Here is a 21,888-nt window from a genome sequence, read left to right as displayed (position 1 = left end):
CTCTAGCATCGCCAAATTTATCCCACTTATTTCCCACTTGCTTCTCTTTCTTTTTATTTTATTTTCCTCTCTTCTATCGCTTCTCTATATACCCCCAGGGGCCCCCCTCCTTGCCAGAGGGCATCGTTTTGGTGTGCGGTACTTTCAATATTTTCATATCTCTTTGTGTCGTCACCTTTTGCCCTTGTTGCCTCAGGCCATCAATATTAGGCCACCTACTTTTTTTTTCCTCGCCTCCTCTCACTTCTCTTTATCCTTACCATTAAGACTGTTTCGATTCGCCACGGCTTCGTGCAAGCTGTAGAAGCTTGTCTTCCAATTTGGGGACGGAGAATTTTGTGTCCCACCCCTCATTCTTCCAATCTTCATCTGTCGATCCACCGCACATGACTCCACCTTCCCCTTCACCTGTGCCTTCCGCAGTCTCTTCCGCCGCAGCTTCACAACACTCACATGATCCTCGTGATGGAGATGCTTCGGTAACACGAGCCATTGCGGGCATGAATCTGGCTGCCCACGCAAACGGGGAGGCCCTTCCTCCCCCGGCATCTCCCGCCGCCAAACCGACTAGATCTACTATGGCCGCGCGCCTCACGCGCATGTTCTCCAGCACGGGGAAAAACACACCACCCAGAGAGAATAACGAAGTTCCTCGTGACCTATCCGACAGTAGCTTGGAGAGTATCCAGCCCCTCAACGGCAGGACCTCGAAGCCATCATCTCGACCCGCCTCCAGACCACCTTCTAGACCTCCCTCAAGAGGAGAAAATTCTCGAACACCATCACGAAACCCATCACTCAAGAGCGAACCCGTGGAGAAGTACGACAAGAAGAAGATGGATGATAAAAAGAAAGATGGAGCTTCCGTCCACAAGCGATTCGAAGTACTGACGGAAGCTCTCGGCAACCACTCACATAACCTCAGAAGTGCTAGACGGCAAGAGAAGCTCACCGATCTATTGCGGGACATGATGGGTGGCCGGAAAAAGGACGACCAGGTGGATGAGCAACAGCTATCGCTGATGTCGACTTGGATTGATCAGTTCAAGACGGAGCGTGATAAGCTGGCTGCTGATAAGAAGGGTGGCCCGAATGCCACTGCTTCTCTGGTTGACAAGTACGGCAAGTGTCAGGAGATTGTGGGTCGCGGTGCTTTCGGTATCGTGCGCATCTCGCACAAGGTCGACCCTCAAGATTCCAAATGTGAACAGCTGTATGCTGTCAAGGAGTTCCGCCGCCGGCCTCAAGAAACGACCAAGAAGTATCAAAAACGACTGACTTCTGAATTTTGTATCTCATCGTCACTTCGTCACCCCAACGTCATTCACACTTTGGACCTCTTGCAAGATGCCAAGGGAGATTACTGTGAAGTCATGGAATACTGTGCTGGTGGCGATTTGTACACCCTGGTCCTTGCTGCCGGCAAGTTAGAAGTCGCCGAAGCCGACTGCTTTTTCAAGCAGTTGATGCGGGGTGTCGAGTATATGCACGAAATGGGTGTCGCACACCGCGACCTTAAGCCCGAGAATTTGCTCTTGACGACTCATGGTGCACTCAAGATCACCGATTTTGGTAACGGTGAATGCTTCCGTATGGCCTGGGAGAAGGAAGCCCATATGACCGCGGGACTCTGCGGTTCCGCACCCTATATCGCCCCGGAGGAATACGTGGAGAGGGAATTTGACCCCCGAGCGGTTGATCTCTGGGCGACTGGAGTGATCTACATGGCCATGCGCACCGGGCGGCATCTTTGGCGCGTGGCGCGCAAGGACGAAGATGAATTTTACCAGCGCTACCTAGATGGTCGCAAACATGAGGATGGATACGCTCCCATTGAGACGTTACATCGGGTAAGAACAGCTAATCCCCCTCCTGCGGCTGCAGGGCAAAGACTTATGACTTCTCAGGCTCGTTGTCGCAACGTGATCTACTCCATCCTTGATCCCAATCCTTCTCGCCGCATCAATGCCTCACAGGTCCTCAAATCCGAATGGGTTCGCCAGATCAAGCTGTGTAAGGCTGGCGAGGAAGGGTTCTGATCGTCTCAACACGAAAATTGTCAGGTTACGAGGTCACAGGTCTGCTCCTTAGGGTTTTGATGTGGCTGAAACTATCCTTTTCCATTTGCATCACAGGGTGGTTATTTATCATAGACCCATTCAAGGAGAGGCTTACTGATTTTTATCCTTTGAATGCTCCCAAACTAGAAGGAGGCCCTTTACGAAGGTTTTTTTTTTTTTTTTTTTTTTTGGCCTTTTAATTTCGTTCTATCCTGTTTGTTGGCTCCGGCGCATTCACAGTGTATCCCTCCAGCCTCTTCAGCCTGTGCTCTATTACATCCATCTTTTAGCTTGTCTTTATGCCTGGATCTTCATGTCTTCAACGTCAATGCAACGAAGAATCATGACCCTTTTCTTTTGATCCGGTTTTCTTTTACAGTCCTTCGGAGTTTTATCTCGTCCGGTCTTTTTTCGCGTTACGAGTTTTCGGCAGATACCTTGAAGTTTTTACGGCGTTGGTGGGAAATATCCCGTTTGAACTTTTTTCTTCCCTTGTACCACTATGACGAGCCCAGCTTTAGCGGGCGAATATGGACATTCTCCCTTGGGTTGGCCCCGGGTTCTGTTTCTGATCAATACGATGGTAGGCAGAGGCTCTCCTGCCCGCAAAATAGGAACAGGAACAGGAATCGATGCCGAAGTTGGATGTCCTTCACTGGAGGCTGTCTGAACCTTTTTTTTCTTGCTTTGGCTTTACCCCTCGGTTCAACGTCGAATTCTAGTACATACTACCGATGCTTTTTGTATATATGGCTTAGGCATTTTGATTTTCTGTTACAGTGACTTGCTTTCACGTAGCAAGGCGCATGTCGATTATGTGAACATCCCAGGCTCATCCTAAGGTCTCTTTTCCCCTCTTACAACTACAAGGCACCCTCTGCTCAACTTCCAAGTTCACAGTCTACAGCCCCCAAATTCTATGACATCAACTGGAAGATCGGCGCCTTCAACCTAATGCAAGGTCTACAAGTGTCACCGAGACGATCAGCACGCTGCAGTAGTGTTCCGATATATTTCCAACACCTCAGGACCAGTGATATCATTCAACTTGGAGGTATTTTCTGATTAACGATAATCATCCATGCACCTCCATACTCTAGCAAGGCAAGAAAAAAAGCAAGAAGCCCCAGCGGTCTGATGCAATCGAATGTGTCATATCCCAGATCAGTGCAGTCTTGTTATTCACATTATTCACATTATTCGCATATGCATCTTCTATCCTTAATTACTACATTTACTACACATACCTTTCTGTGTACGAAACTCGGTAATACCGAACATATGCAGCTAAAGACGTGGATCCGAACTCTGCAACTTCCATCACCCAATCCAACCAACCCGAAAAGGGACCCCGACTACGGAGTAAAGCTCGAGTAGTCTCAAGTTTGCATTTATTCACACTTGGCACTATCATACAATTATCTGCCAAGGACTGCACATGACTTAATTACTTAGGCATCAACATTACAACCTAGGCGGAGTGGATAACAGGAATACCTCAATATGCACATGCCATGCAGGCGTATTGCGGCGGATGCAAGACCCAGCCCTACATATAGATGCCGGTGTTCAAGGGGTAAGGGGCAACTATGTTAAAATGGGGTTATCGCTCTGGATTGCTCCGTACTCCGTACTCTACTACCGTTAAGTGGCTATATACACCTGGTTTGAGGAATGTCACAACCACAATACCTATGAACAACATTTCAAAATATACCTTGGCATGATTTACCTAGTATTACCAGGTCCCTGTATGTTTTGCAGGAAGAAGAAAAAAAGAAAAAAAAAAAAAAAAAAAAAAAAACTCGAACAGACAGCCTGAGTAATGCAACGTTTGATGTGGGTAATTTGTGAACTCCAGCCCTACCAAACATGACGTATCCGCATCCGGAAAAACATATGACATAAGCATATGCACTGGCCCCGGGGGCACCTGGGCATGCACAGCCACACAAAACCGTAAGGCAGAGTCGGCTGTCCTTGGCATTGGGTTCGCGACCTTCACTTACACAGCTTAACAGAGATCCTGCTCCGCTGCAGCCAACTGCAATCACAACTCGGTTTTCTGCTCTGTACCTACTTACAGCCTGTAACCTACACCAACTCAAGGCCGATCTCCATCTCCGGATCCTCCGAGCCACACCGCCACCATGTCTTGGGCAGGTACGCCTCATCACACCAAAACCCTCGGACTCATAAACCGGTGCCAGTCTGAGTGAATCTAACCGCATGGATGGATAGGGTTCAAGAAAAATGTCAACCGTGCGACGACGCAGGTGATGATGAAGACGGGTGAGTTTGATCGAGTTCTACCCCGCAATGAATCGAGAGAGGTGATCGACCATGATCCCGGATTGAGCTACCCGCTACGCCCTACGATTTACTTGCCGCCCCATAACGTGCGGATGACACGCTGACTCGGTAATTGTAAAGGCCATGTCGAGAGAACGAATGATCGCGATTATGAGATTGAGGAACGGTATGATTGTCCTTGTTGCTTTGCTGTCTCTGGATGGTTATACCGGGACCGGAACTGACGTTGCCCACTATAGTCGTTACCGGACTATGGAGACCGCGGCAACTCGGTTGCAAAAGGAATCCAAGGGATATCTGGATTCACTACGAGGTGGGTGGCCTTTTGCTTTGCGGATTGTCGAGTCTAGATGTTCAGTTGGCTGACTTTTCCCAGCCATGACGGCCTCCCAAATGCGCATTGCGGAGACCATTGATGCTTTCTACGGCGACGCGGGCACAAAGGATGGTGTGAGCCGGAGCTACAAGCAGGCCGTTGAGGATCTTGATGCCGAGACCATCAAAGCTCTGGATGGGCCATACCGGTAGGAGATCCTTGTTTTACTGACGAGTAAACATGAGTGGTGCTGACAGAAGCCAAAGTACTACCGTTCTCGACCCCATCTCCCGATTCTGCGCCTACTTCCCCGACGTGAACGAATGCATCAAGAAACGCAACCACAAGCTGCTAGACTACGACGCCATGCGCGCCAAGGTCAAGAAGCTAGCCGAGAAGCCCGACAAGGACGTGACCAAGCTGCCACGGACCGAACGCGAAGCCGAGATGGCCAAGCAGGCCTACGAGCAGCTGAATGAGCAGCTCTTCAACGAACTCCCCCAGCTTATCGACCTACGTGTGCCTTACCTCGACCCCAGCTTCGAAGCTCTCGTCAAGATCCAGCTGCGCTTCTGTGCCGAGGCGTACTCACGAATGGCACAGGTGCAGCAGTATCTCGATGCCGAGACTCGCGACCAGTATGCCAAGGGTGATCTGGATAACCGGGTTGAGGAGGTGTTGCAGGAGATCCGCGATTTGAGCATAGCTGGAACCGTTTGAGCTATTCTTTTAATCGACTACTCTATTAGCATAATAACGGATGTTTCTTTGCTGCGCTGGGGTCTGTACAACAGACTCGTGCTTTTCTTTCCTTTCTTTGTCTTGCTCGATAGATATCGGCAGCTATTTCCTGTTTTCATGTGCCTTCCGCCAGGCGTTTTCTGTGTATATGTTTAATACATCCACGAGCTGACTTTGACATTGCTCTTCATCACTTCTTTTAATTCCGTGCCTTCGTCTGCGAATGTGAAAACCATCGTATATAAGCAAAAACCATGCTGGGGGAACAGGGGTATAAATGGTATTGTACTCCAACAAAATCCGCACCAAGTATACACATCACCAAGGATCAACATCAGACCTTCCCGGCAGGTCTAAAAAGCTCGTCCCGAATAGTCTCCACCACCGGCGCCGCCGCCGCATGATAAGCCTTAAGCTCCTTATCAGTAACAGTCTTAAGCACATAGTCGGAAACAGCAGCCGTCTCATGTGACGACGGCCGACCAATACCAAGACCGACGCGCAAGATCGAGAGATCCGCCAACGGCCCAGTAACACCCTTACTCGCGCCAGACGAGCGGGGATACAACCCCTTCTTGCGCAGTGTATCACAGATACTAATGAGACCGCGATGGCCGCGCAAACTCAACGATTCAGGCCCGCCGCGTACGACGCGGACCTTTCCTTGGGCGATGGAGAGTTCGTCGTGGAGGATGATGAGGGTTGTTGGGTATGTGGTTTGTGCGGGGAGGTTTGGGGGTTGTGAAGATGAAGACGAGGTAGAGGCACGAGTTGCGGCAACGTTGGCGATCCGTTCAAGACGGCTGGCTCGTTCGGTTGCCCATTGTTCTAGTCGGCGCACGAGTTTCGGACCGGTTATGTTCATCTGCGTTGGACTTTGCCATGTTTCGTGGTAGAGGCCTGTGTTTGGGAGGGTAGTTTCGAGGAGTGGTTTTAAGGCGTCGAGGAGGAGGTGGCCGGCGCTGTGTCGGGTATTGTAGTAGGGGGCTGGATTGCCTATTGAGGCTATGAATAGTAGGCGGCGGGGGAGGACCTCCATATTTGTAGGGAGGAGAGGACTCAGGTTTGGTGTATATTCCAAGGGATATTGGCTATTGTATGTTGTATTCTTTTTTTCTCTTAATGTCATTGGCTCAGGTACGGGAGATCGCCTCGTGACTTTGCTGATATCGGAGATAAGGACTTGCTTATCTCCGTATCTATACAACCTAATAGATCAATGCGTACAGGACCGACTCGCAAAACCATAGCTGATCTCGGCAAGAGCTCCTTCTGGTATGAATGGAGTCTGGCCATTCCATCGGCGTTCGGCATAGACTTTGCCAAGCGTACTGTGACATTATTCGACGAAGGTGAGGCCATGATTTCGACTTCGACCTGGCCTCAGGTTGGCCGGACTGTTGCTGGTCTTCTCAGCATGCCAATCAAGGCTGAAAGGGGCAACGGGGCTTGCCTCGAGAACTTGAAGAACCAGGTTGTGTATGCTGATCCTTTCACTGTTAGCCAAAAGAATATGTTCGAGTCTGCTTTCCGGGTTACCGGGACCACAGAGAAGGACTGGACTATTACAAAGGAATCAGCTAAGGAGAGGTATGAGAATGGTGTGAAGGAGATGAATCAGGGTGACCGCATTGAGTTTGTTAAGATATTGGATACGAGAATCTTCTTCGAGGATGGCGCGGGTAATTTTGAATCCAAGGGCACACTGAATGGCTTGCTTGGCTTGCCAAAGGAGGATATTGATGAAGTGACCAGGGCAGCTATCGAGCGCTCGAAGAGCACCACTTGGTAGAGGTAGATCAGGAAGCTGGTTGGTTAGAAGAATGAATAGAGTATAAATGTCCATGGAGGTTTGTAAAATACGTGAATTTTGTCCATTGCAATGAAACCAGACAAGCTTTTGGATATAACTCCCCTTGAACCCCATGCAAAACCGAGAATAGCAACATAAAAAAAGATAGTTACAGTTGGAACAGGGTTCTCGTCTTCTCCATTCCACCCTTCCATTCCCACTCCTGGCCACTGGCACGCTGGATACCCTTATCAACACGACGCAGCTTCAAGGTGAAGCGAGGTCCTAGTTCCTGTAGACCGGTACGGATACCCTCGGCACCGGCCATTTCCTTGCCATCAGCACCAACAACAGCCTTTTCGGTCTCGCGCTTCTCACGGAAGACGTAGCGGTGACGACGGACGAAAATGTAATCACGTTGGTTGTGCAAAGTGACGACTTGTCGGCCCTCGAATTCCGGCTGAGGCGGGAAGAGTGTGCGGAACAAATGGGCAGTCAAAAGACCGAGAGGAGTACGGAAGTTATTGAGGATCAGCTCGGGCCAGTGGTCGGTGGCTCGGCCGTGTCCAGGAAGCCGCTTCCCATCGATCCAATTGCTGATGCTGAAGTGGAAAGTCGGGCCAACTGGCAAATGCACTATCGTTAGCCCAGAGGGCCGCTTCTGGTCCTCATTCAACACGACGACCGCCGTGAAATTACGATTTGAGGCGAATTTGGAAATCTCGCGGATTGAGAATTTGTGCGAGTACCGGTGCGCATTGCGCCGGATATACACGCTGTTCGGGAACACATCGGTCAGGGTTTCAGCTTGGACGTGAAGGGTAGAGTTGAGGCCGGTGGTGATGAGGATTTTCGGGGTGGGTGGGGGTCCCTCGGTGAAGAGTGTAGGGAATTTGGCGGCCAATGCTTCAGGAGCGAGGCTGAGGTTTGTGCTGCGTGTGGACTGGGTAGGACTTGTGGCTCGCTCTGTCGCGGTTCGGAGAGAGGTCTTCTTCCGGCCGCGGCTGGCATCTTGGTCTTCGTTCTTTTCCTCACCCTCATCTTCGTCTTCACTGTTGTCCGATTCGAGCATACTGTCGACTGACTCGTTGTCTGATTCTGGAACCTCGCTGTCATCCTCGCCCTCTTCCAATGGCCGATTGAGCTCGTCTTCTTCTTCCTTCTTAGCACGCTTGATGCGCTCAACGTCAACGCTCAATCCCAGACCAGTTTCTTCGGTGTCATTGTCGGCTTCGTTCCAAACACGTTTCCGCTCGAGGGTCAGAGGAATGTTGCGGCGGAGTCGTTCTTCTTTCAATTTGGGGTTCTTGGCTTCTTCTTTCTTGAAAGCGTAGCGCTCCTCTCGGCGCGCGGCATCTTTGGCTCTCTTGCGCTTGACATGGTTCATCTTCCGGCGCAGCTTGTTGCCGGTTTTAATATCGCCCATGACGCCCGGAGGCGGTCCAGATCGGCCAGGCACACCCATTTTTGAACGCTGAGAGGGTAGAGTGCTGCTGTTGAAGGTCACTGGAAAATGTAAAGATCGCCGAGAAATAAATTATTTCGGACAATCGTTTCCCCGGAGCGACAATCTGCGATTCGATCTTGTGACTTGGAGACCTCCTTTTTAGATAGGAAAATAAATAAAAAGAAAAAGAAAAAAGACCAGCCCAATTGGTCCTTCTCTCTCGTACTATACCCTTTGTCTTTTGTCCTCTCGGTGGTGCCTGAGGGGCTGCGTAGTGGATGACTCAATTGCCGCGCCTGCGATTTCCCCCCCGCTCTTTTCTTTCCCCTCCGTCTTTCTTTCGGACTCAGTTCAGGACTTACACCCCTCCCCCGAAGACCTTGAAACGAAACGTCAAGATGGCCACCGTCAACACCAAGACCGGCCAGGCCGTCGACCGCACGGTGCTGGACTCCATGCTCCGTCGCCGCATGTTCTACACCCCCTCCTTCGAAATTTATGGTGGTGTGTCTGGTCTGTATGACTATGGCCCACCTGGAACCGCCCTGATCGCCAACATGACCGACCTGTGGCGCAAGCACTTCGTGCTCGAGGAGGACATGCTCGAGGTCGACACTACCATGTTGACCCCCCACGAAATTCTCAAGACCAGCGGGCACGTGGACAAGTTCGCCGACTGGATGTGCAAGGACCCCAAGACTGGCGAGATCTTCCGTGCCGACCACTTGGTTGAGGAGGTGCTCGAGGCCCGCCTCAAGGGAGACAAGCAGGCGCGCGGCGAGAAAATTGAGGTGGATGAGGAGAAGGAGGCCAAGAAGAAGAGAAAGGCCAAGAGCACCGAGGCTAAGAAGCTGGATGATGCGCTGGTCAAGGAGTACGAGGAGACCCTCGCACAAATTGACAACTACGGTGGCCCCGAGCTGGAGCAACTCATCAAGAAGCATGACATCCGCAACCCCGTCACCGGCGGCGAGGTGCTGCCTCCCGTCTCTTTCAACCTCATGTTCCAGACCTCTATTGGCCCTAGCTCCAACATGCCCGGCTACCTGCGTCCCGAGACCGCCCAGGGTCAGTTCCTGAACTTCGCTAAGCTCCTGGAGTTCAACCAGCAGTCGATGCCGTTCGCCTCTGCCTCCATTGGCAAGTCGTTCCGTAACGAGATTTCCCCGCGTGCGGGTCTCCTGCGTGTGCGTGAGTTCCTCATGGCCGAGATTGAGCACTACGTCGACCCGGAGGGTGGCAAGAAGCACTCTCGCTTTGACGAGGTCAAGGATACTGAGCTGTCCTTGCTCGACCGGAACGTGCAGCTGTCCGGAAGCACAAATCTGACCAAGATGACTGTCGGCAAGGCCGTTGAGACCGGACTGGTCGACAACGAGACTCTGGGCTATTTCTTGGCCCGCATTCAGTCCTTCCTGTTGAAGCTGGGTGTTGACCCTGCCAAGCTGCGTTTCCGCCAGCATATGGCCAATGAAATGGCTCACTACGCCACTGATTGCTGGGATGCCGAGTTGCAGACCAGCTATGGCTGGATCGAGTGTGTCGGCTGTGCTGACCGCTCCGCTTACGACCTGACTGTCCACAAGGACAAGACCGGTGCTCCTCTCGTCGTGCGCCAGACCCGTGCTGAGCCTCTCCGTATCGAGGAGTACCAGATTGATCTTGAGAAGAAGAAGTTCGGTCCCCGTTTCAAGAAGGACGCCAAGACCGTCGAAGCAGCTATTGAGGCTCTGTCCCAGGACCTGCGCGAGAAGCTGTCTCTTGACCTTGAGAAGGACGGCAAGATTGAGGTCGATGTTGAGGGGGTTGGGTCTGGCAAGGTTGAGATCGAGAAGGACTTGATCAAGATTGAGAAGCGCACTCGTGTTGAAAATGTCCGCGAGTACACCCCCAACGTTATTGAACCGTCCTTCGGTATTGGACGTATCCTGTACAGTGTCATTGAGCACTCCTACTGGTACCGCGCCGGTGACGAGACCCGTGGTGTAAGTCTTCCCTTTTGTATATTTCTTGCTTTTTTTCGCCGTGAATGTTAGCACTGACGATCGCTATAGGTCCTTTCTTTCCCTCCCGCCATTGCCCCCACAAAGGTCCTGCTGGTTCCCCTCTCCACCCACGCCTCCTTCAAGCCTCTGACCCAGCGTCTGACCTCGAAGCTGCGCAAGGCCGGTGTCTCCAACCGTGTCGATGACTCTTCCGCCAGTATCGGTAAGCGTTACTCCCGCAACGACGAGCTGGGCACACCTTTCGGTGTCACTGTGGATTTCCAGTCCGTTCAGGACAACACCTTCACCCTGCGCGATCGCGATACCACTAAGCAGGTCCGTGCCAGCGAGGACGAGATTCTACAGGCTGTCAAGTCGCTTGTTGAGGGCGACGAGACATGGGAGGATATCCGCAAGCGCCTGCCCGAGTTCACTTCCCAGGAAATCGAGGCTTAGAATGGCTAGAGTGCATCATAAAATACTATTTATTTACTTTTTTTTTGGTTATATTTTCTACCAACATCAAATAGAGAGTTCCACCTTTTTAGATCTATACAATATAGTTTTCCTTCACGCTAACTCGCCCCGATCCGGACACCGCGCCAAGAATCCGGGGCACCTCCGTCATCGATCTGTCCTCTTTTCATTCTCCTTTGTCAACAACTATGGCGCCCACAGTACACTCCGCCAAATTGACACTTTCGTGTCCGCTCTTTGCTGCTGACTTCGACCCGCGCAACAACGGTCGGCTCCTAGTCGGCGGTGGAGGCGGCGAGGGGCGTAGCGGAGTTGGAAACAAGATCGCAAGTCCCACCATTTCGAGAAAGTCGCCTCCTCGACGTGCAAATGCTAATAGTTGCTTTCCGTACAGTCTCTGCTTGACACGTCGCGTCGCGACGAGATCACTGAGGCCGTTGAATTGAACCTATCGCGCGATGAAGACTCAGTAACTTCGCTGGCTGCGGCCCCACTGGCTGGCGACGAGGCGGGCTCGCTTGTTGCTCTGGCTGGTATCAATAGCTCTGTGGAGCAACAGAAAAAGAATAACAATCAACATCTTCGCGCATTCCGGTTTGAGGCGCCGCGGAAGACCACCGAAGACCGCAAGCAGGACGAGAAGGCGAAAAAGGACGCCAAGTCTGAGGAAGAGGTTATTCCTGGAAGGGCCATAGCTCTATCGCAAGCATCACTCTTCCGAACGAAGAACGGGCCTGGCTCTTCAGATACTTACCAGCGAGTGACGAGGCTCTCGCCGTGGCCGAAAGGGAAGGATGGCACCGAGAAACACACACGGATCGGAGCTGTTGCGACGGGTCTGGCACAATCCGGTGAGATCGTGTTCTTCCGCGCCACGGAGACTCCCAGCGAGAAGGATATAATTGGCCGCATTCAATTAAGCAGTAATGAAGAGGCCGAGGATATGGACTTTGTGAGCCTCGAACACGACTTGGAGAAGACCGACGATGGACACGGCCGGTTCCTTGTGGCCTATACGAACGGCACAGACGTCATGGTTGGCGAGATCTCGTGCTCTAGCTCCTCCAATAGCTCCCCCGACGTCCGCTCCGTTTATAATATTCCTCTGCCCGCCAGCGGAGCCCGCACGGCACGGCCCAAGTTCCGCGCGCTGCGGTTCCTCTCGCCCCGAACCCTGCTCCTCCTCCAGAATGCCCCAAACCGCGGTGGTAGCGAGCTCGTGCTTCTTCAACTCCCCAGCGCCAAATCAAGCAAGTCCAAAGTTCTACAACGTCGCAAGCTTCCTCGAACCGTGAAGATCGGCCTAGGCCTCGACATCTGCCAACTCGGGACGAACCCGCAAGGCCAACAACAGACTGTCATCGCAGCCAGTGGCAGCGACAACTCCATCCCTCTATTCACCCTAGAATACGGACCAAACCGCGGCTACAGCAACTTCCGCCCCTACACAACTCTCCGCGACGTGCACCCCTTCTCAATGACAAAACTCACCTTCTCCACCTTCATCGCGCCCCCGCACCCCGTAACCCCAGACGTCGGCCCGCAGAACATCAAGCTCGCCTCCGTCAGTATGGGCAACACAGTCGTCGTGCACACGTTCCCACTGTCTCCCTTCCCAACCTCCTCCCGCACCCCACGCTACGTCCTCGTCACCCCGGGCCCCGCCGAAATTTGGGAACTAATCTACAGCATCATCGTCCTTCTCTTCTCCATATCCGCAATCTGCGTGGCGATGCTCGCCTTCGCCGAGATCCGCGGCGGAACCCCGCCTGTCCTCGGCGCCACAGAGTGGCTCCCAGAGAGTATCCGCGGAGCTATCGCACGGGAATACGTTATCCCTCCACGGGATAAGCTGACGTACTTCGATACCCTGCTTGCGCCTCGTGGAAGCGGGGGTGATACCGATACCCCCGTGGCGACAATTGTCCCCACGGAGTCGCAGATCGAATCCCTCCGCGAAATCCTGGACCGCGTACACCGTGCCGGCGCTGCACCAGCTGATCTGGAAACTGTCGCGCCGCAGTCCCTCTCTGTCATTGTACGGTGCGGTGCAGGGCAAAATGCCGAACAGAGCGTGATTGTCGAGACTGCTGTGTCTGCGTCGGGCGAGGCCGAGCAGTCTGAGGAGGAGAAGCTGCAAGCTTGGAAGGATCTTTCTGCGTCTGAGCAGAGTGTTTGGAAACAGAGGCTTGCGGATGCGGGTCGCTGGACGGCTTCTGAAGGGGAGAGTGTTCTTCTTGGGGTTTTGTTCGGTGAGGCTTGTGGGGGATTGGGGAGGGCTGTGAGGGATGAGTTGCCTTGATTTCCTTTTTTTTATATCTTGGATTGGGATTGGGGAAGGGAAGAGGCTGAGGGTTTGGATCTCTTTTGTTCTTTATGTACTATGAATTGCTAGATACTAGTTTTACGCTTGTTAATGATATGTTAGATTCTATTCCATGTTGTCTTGCTACCGACAGAAGAATCAAAGACATCGAAAAGGTATCTTACTTTATACCCTTAAGTGGCATATTGTTTCTGTTAAAAAGTACGTATACATATAAAGCTCTCTTCTACTATTCGATAGCACAATCCCCTATATAGATCCTCAATTCATCACTACCTAGGCCCAAAATGGGATGTCGTAACTAATTATGACTCAATTAGACAGAAAGGGAAAGATTGAAGGATTTTGGAAGCAGACGATTAGGAGTCTTGCGAGGTAATGTCTACCTAGGTATAGTTCCATTCTATTCGCATTCTAAACATTGTGAAGCTCCCAGGTTACAAAGGAAATGAGATGGGAAACAAGGTGACCCGGTAATCTCCGCCAGAGCATAGAGCCAATACTCCCTACAGGCTTTGTAAAACATATTCGAAAATCTCATCTGGCTTGGGAACAGCGGCTTTCCCATTCTGGAGGTCTGTACCCAGACGGACAAGCACGTCAAAGACATCTCTAAATACTTTCTGCTCTTCCCCACCTAGGACATATCGAAGCTCTAGCACATTTGCTAGGGATGCAGCGTACCACTGGATTATCGCCTTAACCTGTCTATTTCCCCCAAAGGCGCCGCAGCCCCAAAGTCCAGTAGTAACAAAGGAGTAGGGTTTCCGGGTATTCCTGTAACAATGTGAGCAGAACGCCGTGTACGCCTTCATCAATTCCCGATGTAGATAGCCTGGCATAAGGTCGGAATGTTCTCTCCACCGTTTGGATGGGCACGGTCAACAAGGTCGAGTTTTAGGGCGTCCATGATAGCATGACCCGGTTGCGCCAGTCAGACGTTGGCCTTGGTCTGTCATGCAATATTTCGTCCAAGGAGGCCCATCTGCCATATTCTTTGGCAGCAGTCAGACATTATCTTGCGAATAGGGCATGTAAGTAACTGTTCTGTTCATGAATTCGAGTCATGTAGGACAACCATGTATGAAATCGACCTTAGAAGGTTATATGAAGACATGTATTTGATCTTTTTGGACTGCGTAGCCAAATACGGCAAAGAGCCCAAGGTTACATACACCTCCAGGGCTATTATAACGTAAAAGTATTGGTTTTGAAGAAATTGAGTCAAAGTCACATTGGATTTTAAACTATTCTTCGCTTTTGTGCAAGGGCACATAATACAGTGCAAGTTGCAAATCGTGAACGTCATGGGGGGGGAAACATGGTATTGTTTTGTGCAGGCATCGAAGAAAAGTTGGAAAGGGGAAAAAAGAAAAAAAGACAGATGAAACGCCAGATTATCCACGCCCAGGGTTGTATGGTAAGTAAAAAGAGCAGAGCAGCAATGATATCTTCAAGAGTGCAATCGAGGAGACGGGGAATGAAGCACACACGTGAAGAGAGCGGCTCCTGTGAGAATGCAAGTGAGACATGGACATCTAAATGAAGATGCGTAAATAGGACCCAGATGTTGCTCCATGTTGCGGTAAATAAAGAGCAGAACGGAAACCTCAGGTATTTACTAGCCAGTGGCCTTCTTCCAGCGGAGCAGCTCAGCCAGACTAGCCAGGCTGCATCCGGTCTGCAGGAATTCGTGGGCGAGGAGCTCATCCGCGGAAGCGCGGCTCTGAACGTTGACGCAGAGGCAGACGCTCAGGAAAGACTTAAGCTCCTTGCTGAGCTTCTCGGGCTTCTTGAGACGGGGGGTTCCGTTGGTGGCAATAAGGTAGAGGGCCTTCAGGGGCTCTTCGTTCAGGTAAGGGGGCTCTGACTCGATCATTTCGATGGCCATGATGCCCAGCGACCAGCAGTCGACCTTCGGGCCGTACTCCTTCTGCTTGACCACCTCGGGTGCCATCCAGTAAGGGGTGCCGACCATGGTGGCGCGCTTGTTCTTGGTTTCGGTCAGCTTGGCGCAGAAGCCGAAATCGGTGATCTTGACGTGGCCGACACGGTCGAGGAGGACATTGTCACTCTTAATATCACGGTGAATGATGCTCTGGTTGTGCAGATGGGCCAGACCCTTGCAAGTCTTGGGGTAAAACGTTAGTAATTGGATGAAAACAACATTGGATGAAAAAAGAACATACCTCAGCACAAATTGTCGCGATCTGACCTTCAGTAATTACTTGGTTATTATCAATCACGTCAGTCAACGCGCCACCCTCCATGAACTCCATGACAACCCAGAGTTCATTGCTTGATTCCTGCAAGAACGAGTCGAGGAAATTGACAATATTCGGGTGCTGGCTGTCCTTCATGACAATAATTTCGTTGACGATCAACTCCTTGCGGGGCTGACTGCGCAGGTCCATCTGCTTAATGGCCACCTGGCAGCGCGGGCCATACGTCCGGTAAAGCTCGTGGGCAACACTGGAAGGTGCACTTTCCTTAACGCGCGCCACATACACGGATCCAGATGCACCCTGACCAATCTTGCGCTGCTTGCTGTAAGACTCGTTCGGGTTGTCTTTGGATACGACAGATCTCAGTCGCTCCATGACCTCGTTCTCTGACATGGCCGACATGCGCACCTCCTTCTGACGTGGCTGATCTGCCTTCTTGGTAAGAGCAGCTTCGGCCTGGCGAACACCATCGGGGACGTTCTGCTTGTTCCCGTTTTGCTTGTTGGCAATGTTCAATGGCTTCACAGCTTGAACGGGAGCCGGCAGGCGTGTCGGAGGGGGTCCGGCCTGTCCCTTGGAACCGTTTTGCTGATGACGGCTGGCCGATCCTGGGGCCCGAGGGTCACTGGGGGGGTAGCGAGAGCTTGGGGAGCCTTGGCGGTCATCAGTGCGAGGAGCACCCGGTGCTCGGGGCGCGTTTTGGCCGTAGGGACTCTGCGACGGTGGCGCTGGTGCGGGACGCTGTGCTGTGAGCTGCCGGGGGTCTTGCTGGCGTGCAGCAGATCCTGGAGCCTGAGGAGCGGGGCGGCTTGGTTGATAGCGGCTATTCTGTGATGCCTCGTCGCCGCCATATCCACCAAGCTCTTGTTGAGCCATATTAGGACGGCTCTTCGGGATGGAAGCATTATAAGCATCTTGCTCCTCCTTGTTGCGACGTTCCTCTTCCACACGGCGACGCTCTTGGTCGGCCATTTCCTTCATCCGTTCAACTTGCTGTTGGTGGTCTGCCGCACGGTCCGACTGTCCGACTGAGGATGATGCAGAGCGCATAGAACCGTCAGACTTCGACTGACTGCTATCAAGGCGCTGCATAGGTCCTGGTGGTGGAGGACGCGGGGGTGCGATGGAGCTACCGACACTACTACCGTATGCCTTGGGTTGACCGTTGGATGGGGAGTTGATTCCAGCATAGTATTGCGGGTTCTGCTCGCGCATCTTGATATCCGAGTAGAATTCAAGAACCTCAATGACAGCCTGGGGGTTGTTCTTGTAGTCTTCCTTCGTGATAGCGGAGGATGTCAGAAGCTTCTCCCACTCGGGAGGCAAACCTACAAAGGCGCCGGTATTTGGGTCAAAGCCGACGTGAACACGGTGACTAAAGTTTGTCGGGTTGCTGACGCCGCCCATTCCAGGGCAGCGCTCGTAGATCTTGTCGATCCACTCGTAGATTTCATCATCGGATTTGACTTCGCAAGTGATGGTCTTGGTAGGTAGATCGCGGGCAAGAAGTGAGGCTTTGGAGTTTGCATCCTTCGGATTGGCCAAGCGAGTGACCTCGAAGGCCATTTTGGAATCCTCGGAGCGAGCGACAGCGGTGACCGAGGACAAAGGGAACGTAATCACTACCTTGCCAGAATCACTCTTTAAAAATTCAAGCTTATATTCACGTAGGATCAAGTAACGTGTATTCCAGGTTGCCAAGAATTTGTCCTCTTTGCAGCGGACGGTGCCTTCTTTGATGATTGAGATCCCATTTTGGCCGGTATTACTCCGAGTCATAGCCAGCGAAGGACTACTGGTGTTCGGGAAAAGCGAAAGATTTGCCGTCGACGGAGCCGGTGTACTCGGAGAGTCCAAGCTCATCTGACCGAAGGAGGTGGCTGTGTTGTTGGTTGGTAGAGTCAACTTGGGGGGTCGATCGGTAGGGGGCCGGGGGGCTGGCCCCGGATTCATGAACTGCTCCGACGAGTACATGTTGCTATGGAGCGTGAATAAGTCACCGGGTTCGGAGAAAGATGGTGATGGTGCGGTTACGTACTTTCCATACGAAGTCATTGTTCAAGGGATTTCACAGGTCGCGCAGGGGGTGCGGAGGGGGGTGGGTAAACGAATGCGCCGAGAACTCCTGAGGTCTTCCAGACCGGCTCGCGCTACTAAACGAGAATTAGCAATTGCATTTGGGGAGACGATAGTCAAAAGAACGATTCCCAATGTTCTCTTTGTCATGGTATTCACTCTAACATACTAGCTTCCCGAGACAAGGGGAGAGTAGAGTAGTATTCAGAAGACCGAAGGAGGGGTAGAATGGGGTACCTTTGTTAGAAATCAGGAGCGGTCCTCGCACTGCGAGGATGCTCGAAAATAAACGACGCAATATCGGAATAAAATAGAAAAATAAGAAGAAGAATCACCGAGAAAAGTGGCAGGGAAGAAGAGAAAGGGGGGAGGAGATGTCCCCTGAGATAGGGCCCGAAGTACTTTGGAAGTTCATCTACAGAAAACAAGCCTCTGCCAATCAGAATAGCCCATAGGGGGGGCGGATAGGATCCACGGTCTCCCAGTTTCTACATTTTGATATTCTTCGATTCAATGTTCTTTGATTCTTTGATTGTTCTCATTCTTAATTATATTCAAAAAGAAAAAAACAATATTATATATTATACGTTATAACTCTCCAAATGGATGATTGAACTTCAACAATCCATTCAATCCACCTACCCATCCCTCATGGGCTTCGCACCCCACACTTCTTCGCATCACACTGGGCACACCACCCTGCCACTCATTCTTCCCATGACGCATCTCCTCATTCCAGACTCGGACCTCCATACCAACTGCCATCCCTTGACCTAAATGAACACCATCCAGACTGACTTCTAGTTCGCGCCCTCGGTTCTTTTCGCTCAGCCGCAGTGTGATGGGGGTGCTGGAAGGAAGAACCAATGGCCGGAAACTGAGGCTACGCGCGCAAATCGGCGTTAAGAGGATGGATGGGACTAGTGGATGCACAATGCTACCCCCGCTGCTCAGGCTGTAGGCTGTACTTCCCGTGGGCGTGGAAATTATGATTCCATCTGCCACAGCCTCAGTCAGGAACCGCCCACCCACAAACACATCTACCACAGCCAAGTGCGGTTCCTTGCCACGGTGGATTAGGAGCTCGTTCATCACGTATACTCCCTGGCCCTGGTCGGTCTTGGTCCGGATAGGTGTCGTTTCGGTTCCGTCAGCGGCAAACAGTCCTACTTTCAACCGGTTGCGCATCAGAATGCGGGCCCCGCGCGTAGAGCCCATAGATTTGCCCCGGACGGATGACCACCCGGTCGGACCCATCTCACTTTCCTGTTCTGTGAGTCCCGCCCCGGGGACACCTTCCAACACATGGGTCCGATCCCCTGCCCCGGCTCCAGACATGTAGACTTCTCGGAAAGCCCGCTTAAACTCTGAGAATTTCCACTCACTCAAGAAACCCAATGTACCCATGCTGAATGAGAGAACGGGCGGAACGTTTGAGCAGGTCGCGAAGACCGACGCTGCATGTAGAATCGTACCATCGCCGCCCAGGGTCACCGTGAGGTCGACTTTATCGTGAAGCGCCGTCGTTTTCTCGTCAAGGGAAACCGAGTAGACAGGAAAAGAGAGCGAAGAATGTACTTCGGCGGCAGTCTTGGACTCAAGAATCACCGCGATAGATGGGTATGCAGAGGAAACATGACTCGTAGATGTTAGCCTTGTGCCGAGTCGCTTCCCATGAGCATGTCTTCAATCTTACTTGACGAATTCAATCAAGGAATCGGTAACCGCCGGGGCGCAGTCTTTGCGCACCAGGAAAATATTTCGCGGCGGTGCTGGCCACTGAAGACACAGGAGCTCTCCGTCGCAGGATTCTGACAGAATCCATTAGTCTTCGAACAAACAAATCAGATTGGCCCAACGGGACAGCTCCAAGCCACACCTTGGTATTTTGGTATTAAGCGCTGAGACAAAGAGCCGATGTCTTTGATCTCGTGACGTGGTCGAGACGTGGAAAAATGCTGGCGCAAGGCGAGGCGGGGACTCCTGCGGAGGATGGCGCGGAGCATGTTGTAAGGAGGATCGCAGGCCTATCGACCCTAGTCATGTGTATCAGCTAAAAGGACTGCAGTCAAGAGGATTCGATTTGGGTTGCTCACATCAACGCGCCATATTTCCGCCAAGGTTGGAACTGGAGCCCTGGGGTGTAATAAGCTGACACAAGAGTTGGTTTTATAGCCCCGGGATCTCAGAGGAAGGATGAATCACAAAGAAAAGAGAGTCAAGTAAATAATAAGAAAGTTGGGTGACGTTATGAGGCTGTGACCGTCATTTTGGATCCACACGATCCGCCTGATTTCCCCCCTCCAACTCTCCAACTCCAACTGACCCAGCTCTCCAATACTTATTCCATTTTGATCCCACAATCTCTATTATTATTATTATAACCTTTCCCTAGGACATGGCAAATTATTTCATCTTCTAGCTTGTGTCTAGCTTTTGTTGCGTTGAGCCCAACATCGATCATCAATATCTCCGCATCCGACCAGACCATTTCTGTGTGTAGGCTCTGTACAGCTGTAGAAGCATCAGCTTCGAGTCTAACACTTGACTTTCTACCTCAGTTCTCAACCTCTGAAGAATAGGGATCTTCGGACCTCCAAATTTCCACCATGGAGCCTACCGAGGTTCGACAGCGCAAGCCACCGACCACTAAGGATGCCGGGGAGCTCCAGAAGCTCTCGACCAAACCACCTTCCGAGCCCCGTCTCAAGCACGGCATTCCCATGCAGATACTTCGCTCGCTTCTGCTGATAACGTGGGCGGATTGCTGTATTATGGCGATCTGTGTGACGCAACTAATCGGTTGCCCGCTGTATCTGATCAACAGATATTACTACTATTCATATATGGCATATACAAAACAATGTTTTGGGTTGGTTCTCGGTTCTGTCACCCAATGGAGCTCCCCAACGCTCTTCCGGGTCAGTGGTGATGCTAGCGTGCGTGGGCAAATCCATCTATCCAAAGATGGATTGCTGGAGACGAGGTTCCCGGAGCGTCTCGTCATGATCTCAAACCACCAGGTATACACTGACTGGGTTTACCTCTGGTGGGTTGCATACACCAACCAGATGCATGGCCGCATCTTCATCATCTTGAAAGAGTCGCTTAAGTACATCCCGATTGTCGGCACGGGCATGATGTTCTACGGTTTTATCTTCATGGCTCGCAAGTGGATGTCCGACAAGCCAAGGCTCCAACATCGTTTGGATAAGCTGAAGACTGCCTACACCGGCTCCAACTCAGCTCGCCCGCAGTACGATCCTATGTGGCTGCTAATCTTCCCCGAAGGGACAAACCTGTCCATCAATACCAAGAGACGCAGCGACATTTGGGGTGAGAAACAAGGACTGCCTTCATTCAAGCACGTGATTCTTCCGCGGTCTACGGGTCTGTTCTTCTGTCTTCAGCAGTTGCGGGGAACCGTAGACTGGGTGTATGACTGCACCATGGCCTATGAAGGACCACCGTATGTTTTTTTCACGTCTATACCTTTTTCCTGCTACTAGAACTATACTCACGAGTTTGGCTATAGAAAGGGAAGCTATCCCGATAAATACTTCACTCTTCGCTCCACATACTTGCAAGGACGACCGCCGACCTCAGTCAATATGCATTGGAGACGCTTTCAGGTTTCAAAGATTCCTCTTGATGACCAGAAGGAGTTTGAGGAATGGATGACAGCACGCTGGGCCGAGAAGGATCAACTTATGGATCAGTACTTCGAAACGGGCCGCTTCCCAACCGAGTTGGCCGGGTCGATCAAGGCTGATCATGCAGTAGATGGCCAACAGGCTGCTGCTTTGGCTGGATATGTCGAGTCCTATGGTAGCCTACATCACTGGAGTGAGCTTGGTCTTATCTTTGTGGTGCTGGTCAGTGTTGCTGTGCTCTGCAAATTTGTAACAAGCTGGATGCAGTGACTGGTGTGGATACCGTAGATATTCAATTATTCAATCTAGTAAACGTGATTTCATTTAGTTGCTCTATATTGTTTGGAAATCATTGAAAGTGGTCATTCGTTAGATCCAGAGTTGAATGAATGCACTTGAATGCACTTATTGTTCGTTGTATGCAGTGTGGCGCTCTGTGGCGGTGCAGCCCAGCCACTGTAATCGTCCAATTCTCAC

The 21,888-nt window shown here is 51.7% G+C and overlaps 9 protein-coding genes across 9 annotated transcripts; 6 read left to right on the top strand and 3 right to left on the bottom strand.

Moving 5' to 3' along the window:
* Positions 1–386: 386 nt before the first annotated feature.
* On the top strand, positions 387–2,039 carry N7525_008565 (serine/threonine protein kinase SAT4; the record flags this gene model as incomplete). The annotated part of the gene is made up of 1 exon (XM_061214423.1): positions 387–2,039. One exon carries the CDS (start codon positions 387–389, stop codon positions 2,037–2,039), a length of 1,653 nt encoding a protein of 550 aa, XP_061068854.1.
* Positions 2,040–4,210: 2,171 nt separating this feature from the next.
* On the top strand, positions 4,211–5,409 carry N7525_008564 (amphiphysin-like protein RVS161; the record flags this gene model as incomplete). Its single annotated transcript, XM_002562620.1, has 6 exons — positions 4,211–4,223; positions 4,302–4,352; positions 4,494–4,539; positions 4,613–4,686; positions 4,750–4,897; positions 4,956–5,409. The coding sequence occupies 6 exons, from the start codon at positions 4,211–4,213 to the stop codon at positions 5,407–5,409; spliced, it is 786 nt and encodes a 261-aa protein (XP_002562666.1).
* A 355-nt stretch (positions 5,410–5,764) lies between these two features.
* N7525_008563 (uncharacterized protein) lies at positions 5,765–6,469 on the bottom strand (the record flags this gene model as incomplete). The annotated part of the gene is made up of 1 exon (XM_002562619.2): positions 5,765–6,469. The coding sequence occupies one exon, from the start codon at positions 6,467–6,469 to the stop codon at positions 5,765–5,767; it is 705 nt and encodes a 234-aa protein (XP_002562665.2).
* A 180-nt stretch (positions 6,470–6,649) lies between these two features.
* On the top strand, positions 6,650–7,222 carry N7525_008562 (uncharacterized protein; the record flags this gene model as incomplete). Its single annotated transcript, XM_002562618.1, has 1 exon — positions 6,650–7,222. One exon carries the CDS (start codon positions 6,650–6,652, stop codon positions 7,220–7,222), a length of 573 nt encoding a protein of 190 aa, XP_002562664.1.
* A 169-nt stretch (positions 7,223–7,391) lies between these two features.
* N7525_008561 (rRNA-binding ribosome biosynthesis protein RPF1) lies at positions 7,392–8,687 on the bottom strand (the record flags this gene model as incomplete). The annotated part of the gene is made up of 1 exon (XM_002562617.1): positions 7,392–8,687. The coding sequence occupies one exon, from the start codon at positions 8,685–8,687 to the stop codon at positions 7,392–7,394; it is 1,296 nt and encodes a 431-aa protein (XP_002562663.1).
* Positions 8,688–9,067: 380 nt separating this feature from the next.
* Positions 9,068–11,110, top strand: N7525_008560 (glycine--tRNA ligase; the record flags this gene model as incomplete). Its single annotated transcript, XM_002562616.2, has 2 exons — positions 9,068–10,654; positions 10,724–11,110. 2 exons carry the CDS (start codon positions 9,068–9,070, stop codon positions 11,108–11,110), a joined length of 1,974 nt encoding a protein of 657 aa, XP_002562662.2.
* A 209-nt stretch (positions 11,111–11,319) lies between these two features.
* On the top strand, positions 11,320–13,433 carry N7525_008559 (uncharacterized protein; the record flags this gene model as incomplete). The annotated part of the gene is made up of 2 exons (XM_061214422.1): positions 11,320–11,442; positions 11,526–13,433. The coding sequence occupies 2 exons, from the start codon at positions 11,320–11,322 to the stop codon at positions 13,431–13,433; spliced, it is 2,031 nt and encodes a 676-aa protein (XP_061068853.1).
* A 1,645-nt stretch (positions 13,434–15,078) lies between these two features.
* On the bottom strand, positions 15,079–19,764 carry N7525_008558 (serine/threonine protein kinase CLA4; the record flags this gene model as incomplete). The annotated part of the gene is made up of 6 exons (XM_002562613.2): positions 15,079–15,588; positions 15,647–17,660; positions 17,755–17,835; positions 18,354–19,397; positions 19,455–19,569; positions 19,638–19,764. The coding sequence occupies 6 exons, from the start codon at positions 19,762–19,764 to the stop codon at positions 15,079–15,081; spliced, it is 3,891 nt and encodes a 1,296-aa protein (XP_002562659.2).
* A 603-nt stretch (positions 19,765–20,367) lies between these two features.
* Positions 20,368–21,681, top strand: N7525_008557 (lysophospholipid acyltransferase family protein; the record flags this gene model as incomplete). Its single annotated transcript, XM_002562612.1, has 2 exons — positions 20,368–21,227; positions 21,294–21,681. 2 exons carry the CDS (start codon positions 20,368–20,370, stop codon positions 21,679–21,681), a joined length of 1,248 nt encoding a protein of 415 aa, XP_002562658.1.
* Positions 21,682–21,888: the final 207 nt, after the last annotated feature.

The sequence above is a fragment of the Penicillium rubens genome (assembly GCF_028828025.1).
Source record: "Penicillium rubens strain IBT 27055 chromosome Unknown utg000003l_segment0_segment0, whole genome shotgun sequence".
Lineage (NCBI taxonomy): Eukaryota > Fungi > Ascomycota > Eurotiomycetes > Eurotiales > Aspergillaceae > Penicillium > Penicillium rubens.
This window is presented reverse-complemented; position numbering and strand designations above follow the sequence as displayed.